The sequence below is a fragment of the Pararge aegeria genome, chromosome 13 (assembly GCF_905163445.1).
Source record: "Pararge aegeria chromosome 13, ilParAegt1.1, whole genome shotgun sequence".
NCBI lineage: Eukaryota > Metazoa > Arthropoda > Insecta > Lepidoptera > Nymphalidae > Pararge > Pararge aegeria.
This window is the reverse complement of record NC_053192.1, coordinates 10159034-10173527: the sequence shown is the minus strand read 5'-3', so window position 1 is coordinate 10173527 and position 14494 is coordinate 10159034. Positions and strand designations below refer to the sequence as shown.

At 35.9% G+C, this 14494-nt stretch overlaps 1 protein-coding gene across 3 annotated transcripts in view; it reads right to left on the bottom strand.

Moving 5' to 3' along the window:
- Nucleotides 1–3445: 3445 nt before the first annotated feature.
- LOC120628676 overlaps nt 3446–14494 on the bottom strand; it is a 135121-nt gene continuing 124072 nt past the window's right edge. For all 3 annotated transcript variants that reach the window (XM_039897230.1, XM_039897231.1, XM_039897228.1), the window contains 2 exons: nt 8626–9850; nt 3446–4879 (listed from right to left, as the gene is read on the bottom strand). In XM_039897230.1, the coding sequence (XP_039753164.1) occupies nt 3688–4879; nt 8626–9850 (2417 nt within the window). In that variant the 3' untranslated portion in view covers nt 3446–3687. The remainder of the gene's footprint in view (nt 4880–8625; nt 9851–14494) is intronic.

Below are 14494 nucleotides of genomic sequence, written 5' to 3'. Positions count from 1 at the left end.
CAACTACCAGAACTGCGTTTTTTTGCTGGATAGCCACACCAGCAAAGTCCTTAACGGCTGTCAGAATAGTGGGCCTGACGGCCGTTATATTTATATATATTTTTTATTTATATATATTTATATATTTTTCGCTGTATTTTTTCTAAATCTTCATGAAACTACAATGATGATACAAACGTTTAATTTAGATTAGGTTTGGAGTCTTGGGACCTCTTGATATCTCAGAATACAATAATAACACGAAGCACGAAAACATCTTCATGTTTATCCAAGTTGTATAAATAAATATGATTGCACACTATTATTAAATAAGTAGGTACAAACATATTTAATAAAAGTGTGCACCATTTGAGTATTATATCAATTACTTTTAAACGTACCTCAGACGTTCATAATAATAGAAGATTACTGGTGGAAGTAATATGTTATAATAACACAGTAAATAATAAATTGAGCTTGAGTATGAAAATTGCCGTTCATTCTTTACATCGCTTACAGTGGTATTCCTACAACAAGTTTGAATACTTTAAAAAATAGTTTCGTAAATAGTAAATTGCAGAATCATCAATATCATCCTCAACCTATTTATGTGCTGGGATCAGGTCTCCTTCTTTTCTAGTAATAATTGACGAACTAATCAGATTTTAAGTATATTAACAACTCGTGGTGGCGAATAGTGAAACTTAAAACTTGAGATGTCCTACCTCCTAAGTCAAAAACCATAGCGTTTATATAAAAAAGCAACTATTAGCAGGGCGTGCCAAGAACTCTTTCTTCGATTTGCCGCCATGTGTCCTAATGAAGCTGCAAAATTTACACCGGCAACCAAGCCCACCAGACCACAAAAAAGCAACAACAGAACAGCTTGGCAATTTAAATCTAGTTGGCGGTAATAATACGGACGAACTCTGTCACCAAAAAGACTAAATACCTACTGGTATTAAGAATATTTCTCTATGAGAGAGGCTATGACGCTAATCACGCTACTCCATTGTGATTTAAAGGGGTTTTACGTATTTTATCACATGCTAAATGTATGATTGACCTGCTTTACGATGTCAATGTCATATCAATTGTAGTATTATTGGTGCCCATGAACCTAATCTATTTTTACATTCTAGCTTCCAGTAAACTAATTCTCATTTAAAGATGGAATAAGCGCCATCTATGTAAGACGTATACAACTACTTCACAAACATTACCCGCAGTGGACTTATACTTTAGTGATGCTGTATTAGTATCGTAACTATCCACTAGATGCGTCTGTTTGAGTGTAGTATATGCGCCTAGCGAGCTATTTCCCGGAAAAAGCAGTTTCCTACGGCGAAGATCTAAAATGCAAATCAGTTATCTCTCTATGGTAAAAGGGCAGAATTGTTTTTGATGTAATTATCAATTTTATTTTCTTAGATTTTGAAATGATAAAACATACAGTAAATTAGTTTGTGGGTTTAAGGTTTTAAGGTTTGCTACCACGAAACCCTATTTTCACGCAGGTAATTTCGCATTTGATATATTAGTAGTGAAATAGGGATAAAACTACGGGTAAACGGGGGCAAAGCCGTAGGTTAGTAACTCGCATTACAAAATTTATTATCTAGCGGCGCAAATCGGGCAAACTGCAAGAGCATGCTTGCGCAGTTTACCGTCGACGTTTATTGATCAATAATTGATTAAAAAACCATTTAATCGTTAATAGTTAACAAAATCCCCATAATTTGTGTGTCGTTAAGAGTTTTCACACTTAAATCAGAGCTTTTAGTGACAGAGCTCGTCCGAAGTCCGAAGAAGTACTACCTTCCGCTCTGCTTATTTCTGCCGCCAAGCAGCAATGCTGTTCTGAAGGGTGTGTTTGCCAGCATTATTACAGGCACATAAGGCCTCACACACATGCGTCAGGTAGATAAACACAGCGCGGCACTTTTTAAGACGCGTTCCTTGCATGGCATACGAAGTGTTGCCCTGTATATAGACGCTGAAAATTTTATCCAATTCAAAAATAATTATGAATATTTTGTAATAAATTCCCAAAAGACTGATTTAAGTACCAAATTCTATCATTTTACATACGAGCACGAGTACCTATAGCAATAATTCTTTATTTGGTAATATGGCCGATCTACGCTATTATATAACAGAGAAATTAAAAACAGTAATAATCAAAAACTAAATCTAAAAACTTACATGAGATATACAAAAAAGTTACAAATTAGAATTTCTGCGTCCAGGTAGCCTTACATGGAGGTTAATATATAGCTTTTATATTAATAACTATTTAAATCGTTACTACGTAGCCCTGTAAAATGTGAAAAAGCTAGCGAACAAAGTTATACGTTCGGCTTCTTCGGTTCGGGTTCGGTTCTGACCTTTATATCAAAGGAACCTGTGTAGACCAAAGATATCTAGTGATCATCATCATCATGCTGATCCAGTGTTGCGCACAGCAGCTCCCTGCTACTAGTTTAATATCATAATATGTCCACCTCTTTGGGAGCTAGCAACGGTAACTTCAGCACCCAGGGCGTCCAGGGACCCTAATGTCCAACGGTTCTCCAAGCTGTTGCCACTTCAGCTACGTGACTTGTTGAGCTATGTCGTTAACTCTGGCTATGTTTAAAGGCTTTTGCTCAGCGCTGGGGTCTTTTATGTAGGAAAGTGGCAATTTTGGGTTTTTAATAACTATGCCAGATAGTTATTTATAATATTTAGCTATCCGCTACAATGTAGCTTGGAAACTGATGAAGAATATGGGACTCACATAACCGACATACCCCTACCAGCCAACATGTCAGCCCGATACCATCTTAAAATGTACCCGGCGTTGTTTAGCCCCAGGTGACAGCAGGGCAAGGGCTAACTTGTAGTCGAACAATAAAATCTCTATCTCTCTATTTCATTTTGTGGCCATAAGACTAATCTGAGTTGGCATTTGACACACATATATCATTCATCCTATCTATATTTAAAAACACAGTTTAAATTGATTGCTTTAAAATTTTAACGGAACTTGAAATAATAGACTCTACAATTTGCTTTAACTGTTCAGGAACACTTGAACAAATAGATCTGTTGCGAGACTGAAGTGTCTATAAATTAAAATCATGTTTTGTGTCTGAGCAATTACTATTATTGTGTGAAAATTTTAAATAACAATCAGAATTAGAGTACAATGTTAAGTAAAATTTAAGTTAATCGTAGGTACTAATTAAATATGATTAATACTCAAATAGTTACTAAAATGATAGCTGTCCTATTAAATAATGAAAAAGTAAAAATGGCAGAAATTAAACAAAATCAACAGTGCGTATTAACACATTATTTATTTTTACGGATACAAATATTATTAACATTCATAATTTTAATACTTCTCATAATTTCCAATGTTATCAAAATTATAAAAACATAAATGAATATAAAAATTTATTACAATAGGTAGGTATAATCGTTTAATAAATCTTTACTGGACGGAATTAGATCTCTTATTGGGTAAAAATATCGAAATAAAATTAGTAAAGCTATATGACTTTTTACATGAAGCAACTAACATTAAATTAACAATAAAATGTTAACGAATGCAGTTAATGATAAACTAACTTAACGTGTGATTAAATTTCAACTTTTCAGTCTGTGTGACACTAATAATGTTAAATGAAAATATGGCAATAATAATCAAGTCGCGCTCGTTATTCAATAATCTCTTACTTTTTCAGATACTTTATAATTACTTCTCCTACGTTCTGCGTACAGTGGTGCTGACCCGTTTAATCTAGATTCGTAGCCATGAGGACTACGAATGCCATTCTCATAGTATTTCGTACTTGTGACAGGTTCATTATAACCCCGACTCTTTGTCACTGAATTCACTTCCCTTGATTGGATAATTTCCTTAGACCTTCCGTCTCTAGATGGGATAACTTTTTTACTAACAGTTTCTACAGTATCTGTTACGGTAGGTCGCTCTGGGTCAGCTGAACGCGTCGTGTAGCGATATGTTTCGGAGTAATTGTCACTGCTGTTACTTTCCCGCCGATTTACCGGTGATTTTATTCTTGTTTCTAAGCGCGATACGAACGGGCTCGACTCTCTATTCAATGATTCAGTTTTATACAATGGTATTTTACGTTCCTCAGATATCCGTTCTTTATAATGAGGCGACGGGGTGTTGTATCGGGATGATAATCTGCTACCATCAGACTCGTCATCTGCGTGTAAAGTTTGATATAACTCAGGCGCTCTTTCGCGTAGCCCCTTCAGAAATAGCTTTTTCTTATCTGTTTCATCATAAGATTTGTTATATCCATTTGTGTGCCCGTTACTTACAGGCGTTGTTTTGCCATACCGCGCACCAAACAAGCCGTCACGTCGACGTTCAGTCTCTCGTGAAACAGCATCTGCTAAATCTCGTTGGCTTCGATTGATAATAGACACTATACCAGGACTCTTCAGCTGTTCTGGAGTCTCATCCAGCCTACTTAGGTGTGGATTTGATTTGTACATTGTGGAATAATTTCTGCTCATGCCAGTAACGTAACGTGGATGTGTCTCTTGTTCGGGTGCTCCCATAGCAAAACTCTTGCTCCTATTGAGACCTTTGTAGGTCCGCGCTGGCTTCGCAGGGCCAGGCGGATACCCGTTTGTCTTTCCCTCTGGCGATGTTGATACGTTGTTTGCTATATTTATGGCACTAGTAGACCGTTTGTTATTTGTGAGTCGCTGCCAGTATTTACTGGAGCTTGGCTTTTCGGTGGTCTTCTCTTTACGTTCGTGAAGTTTTCGTGGCAGTGTTTGCGCGCTTCGCGTGTAATCTTCGTCTGTTTCCCCGGGATTCAGTCTACTTGTGGAGTGACTGAACCGCCCGAGCGTGCTCGAGAACTGGCCCCTGTAAAGCGAAAAACAACAGTTAAAATTTTATCACTACATCGTGATCGTAAGACAAGGCATCCCACGTTTATCCATTGTGTCTCCTTGTATCATAAAAACATATAATCTTATGTTTTAGAACGTAATTGGATTCAACGGGGAATCTCAACCCACACGTCTAACGACCGCGCTTTGTTTACGCTTATTAAAATACCAGCAAATAAAAATTCAGACAGATTTTTTGACTGAGACTTGGTACGTATAGCTTGACATGTAATTTACATTACACTGGACATCAAATTATATATCATTACTGAGATGTCTCATATGACAAATCACGTAGTTTCTGAATGTCAGCGCTTAACTAATGACATTTTTTTTGCAAGGCAATTATACAAAAGCTTCAGCGTTAAGACAAAAACAACCAGGAAACCATATGAATTCCAATGCGCAATGATACTGAGTTAAACTAATTTACATCATACGACATACGACACCAACAAAACCTACACCTGTTGGAAGAATTTTCTTGCAATGAGTCACAATTCGTCATTACCAACATATAGTTCATATGAAAGACTGTTACACCCGGCACAAATAAGTGAGTCAGAGTTAGTGAGCTAAATAAGGGCTGTTTTGTCGAGAAACCACTTATTTACCCATACTAGGCAAAGCCCATGGACAAGGACAGAATTAAATGGACAGATATGCCGGAAAGTATCGAGGCGGTACGTCTGAGGCGTAGTTTTGATTGATATAAGAGACAATTGTATCTTCTTTTTTATGTTTAATAAACGTGAAAATGCACACAACAATTCTTTTATTAGCAACAACCTTTTAAGTTTACTCAACAAAAATAAATTCTACCAGTTGTCCAGTTGCACCAGTTGTCAGCAATAAATTGCTATTTTCGTGCGTATAAATATAAGTTAATCAATTTATGTTGCACTACATTTTATTAATAGTCTCTACTTTCTCTCAATCAAGGTAGAATTACCATATTCAGCATAAGGATATAACAGATTCAAGTTGGTTATAAGTTGCAAAAGTTTTGAAAGCCTGCAAAATCTGTATTTGAATATATATAAACAAAAGAGGCATTTAACATAACAAAAAGGTAGGATTTTTCGCTATTTCTACGGGTCTATTCTACAATTTAATATGCGTAGTAGGCGACTAATTTGTCCTACGCGTTTTTATGCATAAGTTCTGATTACGTAACAATGTTTAAACCTTTTGAAATTCCTCTGACCTCTTTTACCATTGACAAATATTAGAAACCATTATTTTAAAGGAAAATATTATTTTTTTACATTTAGCTTTATGACAGCTATTCCTTTCTTTAAGCTTTATGCTAAGCTTATATAATTCAATTTATACTGTCGATCATATTTCTTAAGTATAAGAATAAAGTTATACAAATTATGTAAACAAAATGAAAGTTGTTAAATATTTCCATATAATTAACCACCATACATAAGCCTCTAATATAAGGCTCTGCTCATTTTTTGTAATTTGTCTTATTATGTGCACAATATTTTAATTACTATAAGCATAAATAATGATTTAGAAATAGAAAGAAACAAGTTAATAAAATATAAAATAAAAAAAATCTGAGGATAATTATTTATTTGTTTATAGGTACTTAATTTCTTATATTATTTTTAAGTTCCTCAATAACCTTTTTATATATTATATTGAAATTTATAGTTACATGTTTATTTTTTTGTATTTAGTTACAAGTATTATTGTTTATATGTTTTATGTATTTATTTAAATAATGAAATATTTTTAACACATATATGCAACACCAACCTATTTTCCGTCTTTGTTTTTATTCGTCATTGGTTGCCCGGAAGAAATCGCTATGCGGTAAGACCGCCAAATTGTATTCGCCGTTTTGTTATACTTTTCTTTTTTATGTACTTTTTGTCTAAAGTAATGAAGAGATTGTTCACGTCAGAGGGAAAAAACCAAGTACAGAGATGAATTAATGCAAATTTTAATCTAAAAATCCTTTGACTGAACTGAGTAGCACGATGTAAATCATTTATTATTCTCACAAACCACATCTTAGTTGTACCTAATTATAAATTGTAATGGACACTAACGTCCATAATAGCAAATATGCGACCGCAAGGTAAAACACTTGTCTTCGCATTATTTATCAGCTTAATCTTCCGCCTTTACAAAATGAAAACTTCCAAGTATTTTTTCAAAAAATCATTTTGCTACAAAATTGTACTTATCTTTTTTAATTACCTATTTATCAAAACATGGCTGGGCATATCTATATACTAAGGTAGGCGTTGTGTCATAATATACAAACCACTGTCTTTGAACTTTTCTTAAAGGGTTTATCAAAACTTTTATAAACTTTGAGCCACTCTAGTATTCTACTACTTTAAAAGTAGTTAGAAATGAACTCAATCCTCTACAACAATGAAAAAGTATCATTCTCATGACTGTAGCTTAAGGTGTCAAACGGTTCATACCTAAATACAATGTATGTTCATTGTTCTTACACGGAGGTTTGTACTAAAGATATGTCAAATTTGTCACAAAACGCGTACGGTTGCGGTTTTAAGGTCAAGCTTCAGGGATTGTGGTGGGGAAAATGCTTTTCACTACAATGCAAGGAAAATGTAAACGAGTTGGTTTTGTTTTTGTTTAACAATTTTTATATCTTCACGTATGGTGCAAACTGAAATAACCTAGCGCGTTATTTTTGTATTATAATAGGTATTTTGCTTCGTTAAAATTACGTATCTAGTTTTTGCTACGCTGTCTTGCATAAAGTGCCTAGTAAAACGTATAGAATAACCGGTGTCAATTATTAACAAAGCTATGCAATACAATAATGAAGGAATTTCATAATGATCGTAGTCACAAATAACATATATCAGGTAAATAAGGCTTACCTATATAATTTGTGTCACCCATAAACGAGTAGTAGGTAAGTTGTACTAGAAATCTACTTTGATCACTTCGTATGATTTATTACCTACTAAGTGCATTTCCGCAGTAACTGCAAATACAATTTTAGATTTTATAAACAATTATTTTTATTTTACCTATGTATTAACGAGTACCTAATTTTTTTTGTCTAATTTTTTGTTTTTGCATTTTATCTGACAGCAGGTAAATGGATTTTGTAATAATTTAATTCTAAGGTAGGGTTCGGTAATCTACTATCGAGTTTTTATTGTTTAAAGAAACTAACTATACGAAACTTAAATCGCGTGCAAGTCCTATAATTATAACGGGTTCCTATAAGAATGGAATTAAAAGAATAATTAATGATCCAAGGTCAATTTCTGTCATTCAATCCCGCTTAAATCACCATCAAATGTAGGTAATTAACTAAAGTTGTGCACAACATTAAATTAATTAATCTTTTACTGCACAAAAACTTTTTAACAAGACATAAAAAGAAGAATAAGAATCCGCGATAAATCTTCGGGCCTATAATTTTATGATAATATCAAAACAAGAAGCATTAATTAAATTTTATGCATGGTATCTCTTAGTGTAGGAGGTGGCATGGATCATTGTAGGACAACATTCTGTTTATGGCGTAAGGATAATAAAACAGGTGGGCATAAAAATTGAATGCTTGTTAACACTATTTCAAAAAATTAAATAAAAAATTTATATTTTTGTTTAACAATAGGTTAGCAAGCTATTATTTCCATGTGAGGAGCTAACAATCGTCTCCATGTACTTTGCGATGTTTATAAAGGGATGTGATAAACTTATTCTCACCTTTCACGCTGATCACGGCTGTCAACAGCAGCGGCTCGTCTCGGACTGCCCTCGTACTTGTGCTCACGGCCATAGATGCTGGGCGCAAAAGGGTCCTCTCCGAGGTAATACCGGTGCGGGGGAGCGGCGGGGGGCGCCAGCTCGCCACCGTACTGCTTGTACGTGCGCGACGAGTGCTCCGGCGACGGCGTTCGAGAATTGCGCCGGCGGATCTTCCGTTCAGCTGACGCAGACCGAATCTTCCCAACTAACTTCCTAATTGAGTTGCCGATCGCTGAACCGACAGATTTCCGTGCGGGTGAGGGACGCCTGCCGTTATCAGCGAAGCGAGTCTTTTGATTTTGCTTTCTCTCATCTCGATCACGACGACGCGGTGGAGTCCTGTCTCTATCGGCACTACCTCTGCGATCCCTCGGGGGAGAATAATCAGGGGGAGGCTCCACGGCACCCTCATCACGACTGTCTCTAGAACGACCCGAATTGTCGTTTCTTGATGAGCTTCTGTACCCACTATCGTATCGGTGGTCCTCGGACATTATTTTCTTTGAATGACGCTTTCTCTCTGGAGCTATCGGGGGACGATAATCATCTTCGATGGACGGCTCTCGGAATGATCTATCAGTTTCTAATGGCCTAAACGGGGAACCACGTGGCGGACTGTGCATTGTCGACGATGAAACGTAGGCGGAGTCGTCTCGCGAAGGCGGATTCCTTCGACCGATTGGCGATGACCTCCCTTGAGGCGAATCTCGTTTGTATACATGCTTCGGTGAGGAATCATTTAGTCGATCATTACTTGTGTATGGAGATCGTACAACAGGTGGCGATGGGGATGAACTTCGAGGCTCAGGCATTCTTGGTTTACTGACTCGGCGCTGCGACCAATCCGCCACACCCTTAAAATAACCTCCTGTTCTGTTTACCGATACAACGGGTCGCTCGTCGGATGGTGTTGACGACTTTGTTTTGCGAAGCACCCGATCACCGTAGACCGGTGGCGGTGGGACAGAGGAGGACGTTTTGCCGTAGTATCCTTCGTCATCGGCTTTAGGCTTAACGTAATATCCTGGTTCTGGACGCCGTGCTATTTCCTCAGCAATTGAATCATGAGAAGAACGGGATTCACTGCCAAAGTGATTTTCAAGCCACTTGGACGTTTCCTTCTTGCGCGTTTCCTCTTCAATGTCAAAGTTAATGGGTCCCTTCGCGTATTCTTTATCGTGATCTGTAAAGAAGGAGCGCGTTAGTAATTAGCGAAAGTGACGTGCGCGCGCGCGGGTCTCCACGGTAGAGTGAAGCCGAACCTCGTATCCTCACACACATGGTATGGCGTAATCAAAAGTCAATAAGTTTGGCAAACCGGCTGAAGGTCAATGAGAGATGCAAACAACCGCGACATTTTACTTAACCTGCAAGACAGCGCGGTAATTCATAATATACGCTGGATGAATTAATTTCTAGGTCACTCAGCATTTTATCACGGAGCATTTGTAAGTATTATGTAATGAATGAAGTACTTATCAATAGTATTACGTATTACTTGCCTTTTTTATTTATCATTTACCTTTAGTTTCTAGTCTATACTAATATTATAAAGAGGAAAGATTTATTTTTTGTTATTTGTTTGTTTTTTGTACCCAATAGGCTCCGCTAGTTCTGGACCGAATTTAGACATTAAATTTTCTTCGAAAGAGAGCTACACTATCACAAAGGCTATAATTTTATATAGGTAATAATTTATTTAAAAAAAATTTGGAGATCCTTAAGAAAATTGCAATAATGTAACCTAAAGTACCAAAACTTTTCCTTAATATTAATTATTTAGCATATGATGAGAAAATAATAATAAACTATACTATTTTTTTCTAGATATTTATTTCTAGTAGGTACATAATTAAAGTACTCATTATTACCTGCAAAAAAGTCCGGGAGAGAATTAAAATATTTTTAAAAATTACACCTGTTTTTTTATAAAGAATACGCAACCTTAAAAGGTTTTTAAAACAAAACTAAACGCAGACGAAGTCGCGGGTATCAGCATGTAGCATATAAATCTAAAAAGATCAAATTCATTCTCTCACATGCACCAATACCAATACCTTATTCTTATCAACTTGCTACATTTTTATTATTGTACCATCAGATACGCAGATTTATCAAAGCTAAGCTTACTCTTGTCATCATCATTCTCATATCAACTGATAGACGTCCAATGCTGGACATAGGTCTTTTGAAGGGAGTTCTAAATTCCACGGTTTTGTGCTTCTTGTGTCCAGCGGCTCCCCGCGATGCGCTTAATGTCGTATGTCCACCTCCTTGGGGGTCGACCTACGCTGCCCTTACAATTGCGGGCCGCCACGTCCATCCGTTCTCCGAGCTATGTGCCCCGCTCTTTTACTTCAGCTTCGCAACTCGTTGAGCTATGTCGGTAACTCTGGTTCTTCAACGGATCTCCTCATTTCTGATTTGATCACGCAGAGATACTCCGAGCATAGCTCTCTCCATCGCCCCCTGAGCGACTCTTATGAGCCAAACTCTTGTACTTTATATCGTTACGTATGGTTTTTTTATTCAAAATGTCACAATTATTGTTCTCAGTTCTTTATATAAGTAGTTTTATTCAACAATTGACGTCTATTGCTGGGCATAAGTTTTAGTTTTCGGACTGTCCCTTTTATTTCTGGGGTCTTGCCCCGCTTATTTTTTTTTATAAAGATGTTATGGGTACTAAAATGACTGATGAATATTTTTTTTAACATACATAAATACTTCAAATATACAGATAAAAACCCAGACACTGAAAAACATTCATGCTCATCACACAGATATTTTCCAGCAGTGGGAATCGAACCCACGGCCTTGGGCTCAAAAAGCAGGGTCGCCGCAACCTGCGCCAATCGGCCGTCGGCTTATGCCCAAATACTCCGTTACTAGTTCGATAATCTTTTTCCACCAACATTTGTTTTCATTGAGTGGTCACCACTGCAGTTACTATTAATCCAATATAACGAAATCATTTATAATTCTATTTAATCAATTTCCTATTTAATGCAATATTAACAAGATTCACGCGTCTGGCACATTTCGACACGCTTTTGACCCAATCCATGTATCTATCTACGGCTACCGGTGTCTTCGGATACTTATACAATTACGCAAAGTGATTAAGTCTTTAAGTATGGTAAATCAACGTTTAATGTCCTCTCATTTCCGTTAATACCAATATGTAACATTTAACCGGTTTTCAGGCCAGAACACTGGTTCAAACGAGATTTTTCCCGTTTTTACCTTGTTAGTTTTAGAGTAATATTTTAAGTGATTATTTAGTTATATTGCTTATTATTTTATTTCATAGAGTATTGCTAAGATATGTGGTTTACAGGGGAGGAGCGCAAGCTATACGAGTATACATAATATATTAAGGGTCACTTTTGTTCTTCTGCTAACATACATTCATGGCCCTAATTTTATTAATGACACTGAATCCTAACTGCGTCTAAAATGCGTGTTATAAAATTTGTACCTATCTACGTTTTGTGACCTAATAAAATTCAAATTCACATTTTTAAATTCTGTAAGTAGGTACCTATCTATATTTTGTCATTCTCGTAAGGCTGGTTATAGCTAAATTCTCTAAAGTACTGTTTGTTTTTTTTACGTCTCAAATTGAGGTTAAGAGTATGTTTCGATTAAGTCAAAGGGACTTAATTCCTTTGCTGTCAGACACATTTTATTGTCATTATTAATTTAATTTAAACTAATTGAGATGTCTCTTAAAAAGTTCAAAGTTTGTATTAAACGTAAGCTTATAGAAAAGTCCTATTATAGTATAAAGGACTACGTAATCGATAAAAAAGCTTGGGTGTTAATTATTGCTCTACAAGGTTGCTCTTCTAATAATTTTAAATGACATTGTGAGATGAGATAACAAAAAAAAAACACCCAGCTAAGTTTGTGGGCTTCTTCTTAGACCAGGATGCGTTTGGAACCCCCGTAGCTTTAGTTTCGGGGGGGTTAGTTGGGAGCGGGGACCCTGAGACACAGGTTTTACTTTAAAACTTACTTCAGGATTCCCAACACTATTGTAAAATGACTAATATTTTAACAATAAATTTCATTTCAAATTTCATTTCATTTCATTTGCCGGTTTTCTAACAATATTATGCTTCACCGTTAAAGCTGTGATATTTAACTGTTTAAAACGCACTTAACTTTTAAAAATTAGACGTGCGCTCTAGGAGTCCAAAAAAAGCAATGCCGTATGAAAAAAAAATCTAAGTGACAATAATAACGAGCGGACAGAGGCCGATTACACGTCACTACTCTTATCCAAATTTTTCGATCCAAGTTAAAGCTTAGTAGTGCTAACATTTTTTCACTGTACACTGATTATAAATATTGGTATATTTGCCATCAATTTAAGTACAGTGGTTGAACCGAATATGGGCAAAACAACAACCAAACAAATAGCTAACACTATATTAGTTTTAGTGAAGTACCTCAATATACCAACATAGTAAAATGTAACGACAAAACAAAAATAATATGACGTACTTAAATATACCAAAATAGTAAAATATAACAACAATACAAAAATGTTATATTAAATTGTAATTGTCACGAACATTTATAACAAAGATCATAAAAAGGGGCAATTGAGACACGAATATAAACCATAGCACCCGAGATAAAATTTTAATAGCTTGATTATAATCAATACATGTTTTTACCTGAGCGGTATTTCCAAGTGCATAGGAAAATGAACGGATAAAAGCAATTAGGTACTGTATCAATTTGACCTACAAATGACTGTTATAAATTGTTCGCTACAGTTTTTTTTTAAAATATAATAATAGAATTGAATGAATTGAATGATTGAATAGAATGAAATACAACTTTATCAACTCTCAGGAAATAATATCCAAATAATATATGTGTAATATTAAACATGGTTAAAGTTATCCTTTTCCATGTTCCCGTACTTTAGCAGGTGGGTACGTTAATTATAAATAAATATACTACGACTATACACATCGCCATCTAGCCCCAAAGTAGCTTGTGTTATGGGTATTGAGATGACTGATGAATATTTTTATGAATAATATACATAAATACTTATAATATACAGATAAACACACTGCACTGAAAAACATTCGTGCTTATCACACAAACATGTTCCAGTTGTGGGAATCGAACCATGGCCATGGCCCACTCTAAAAGCAGGGTCGCTGCCCACTGCGCCAGTCGGCCGTCTATTATGTTCCTTGTCAGGGGATATAATCGAGGAAATATATTTTTTGTCTCCTGTGCTAGCCGTGCACGAGTAAGACAAAAGGATACTTTTAAGCCCGAGAAACAATTGAGTAGATCAATTGAGAACATCTTGGTAATCTATATCCAATAGTCAAAAATCAAATAATTCGCTTCGCGGAGGACTTTTCTGTTTGTCAGCCGGCGGCGTTAGTACTATAGCTCACGGTTAAAATCAAATCAAATCTGGGACGCCAGACTAATAGTACCACATAAGTCACCAGTGAGGTCAGCAAGATGTTTTAATTAGAAGCGTCACAAAAGCGAGGAAATAAAAATTTATACGCACTGTAGCAAATAAATACTGTAAACACTATCCAATTATTTACTGTCACTGATTTAATATTATAGACAACACATTTTTGTTTTCAGAAATAAATGTTCTTAACTTCAAGCAATAATTGTTGCGAAAATTTATAGGATGTATTCGTATTTAAGGACAATAACGTCCACAGAGCACAAACTACGAGTAAACACGTCTAGAGCACAAACCAAGATGTATTTTGCCACAAAGTTGGCTAATTTGGCCTGTTGAGTGACCTCAGCCTCCGCGTAGGCT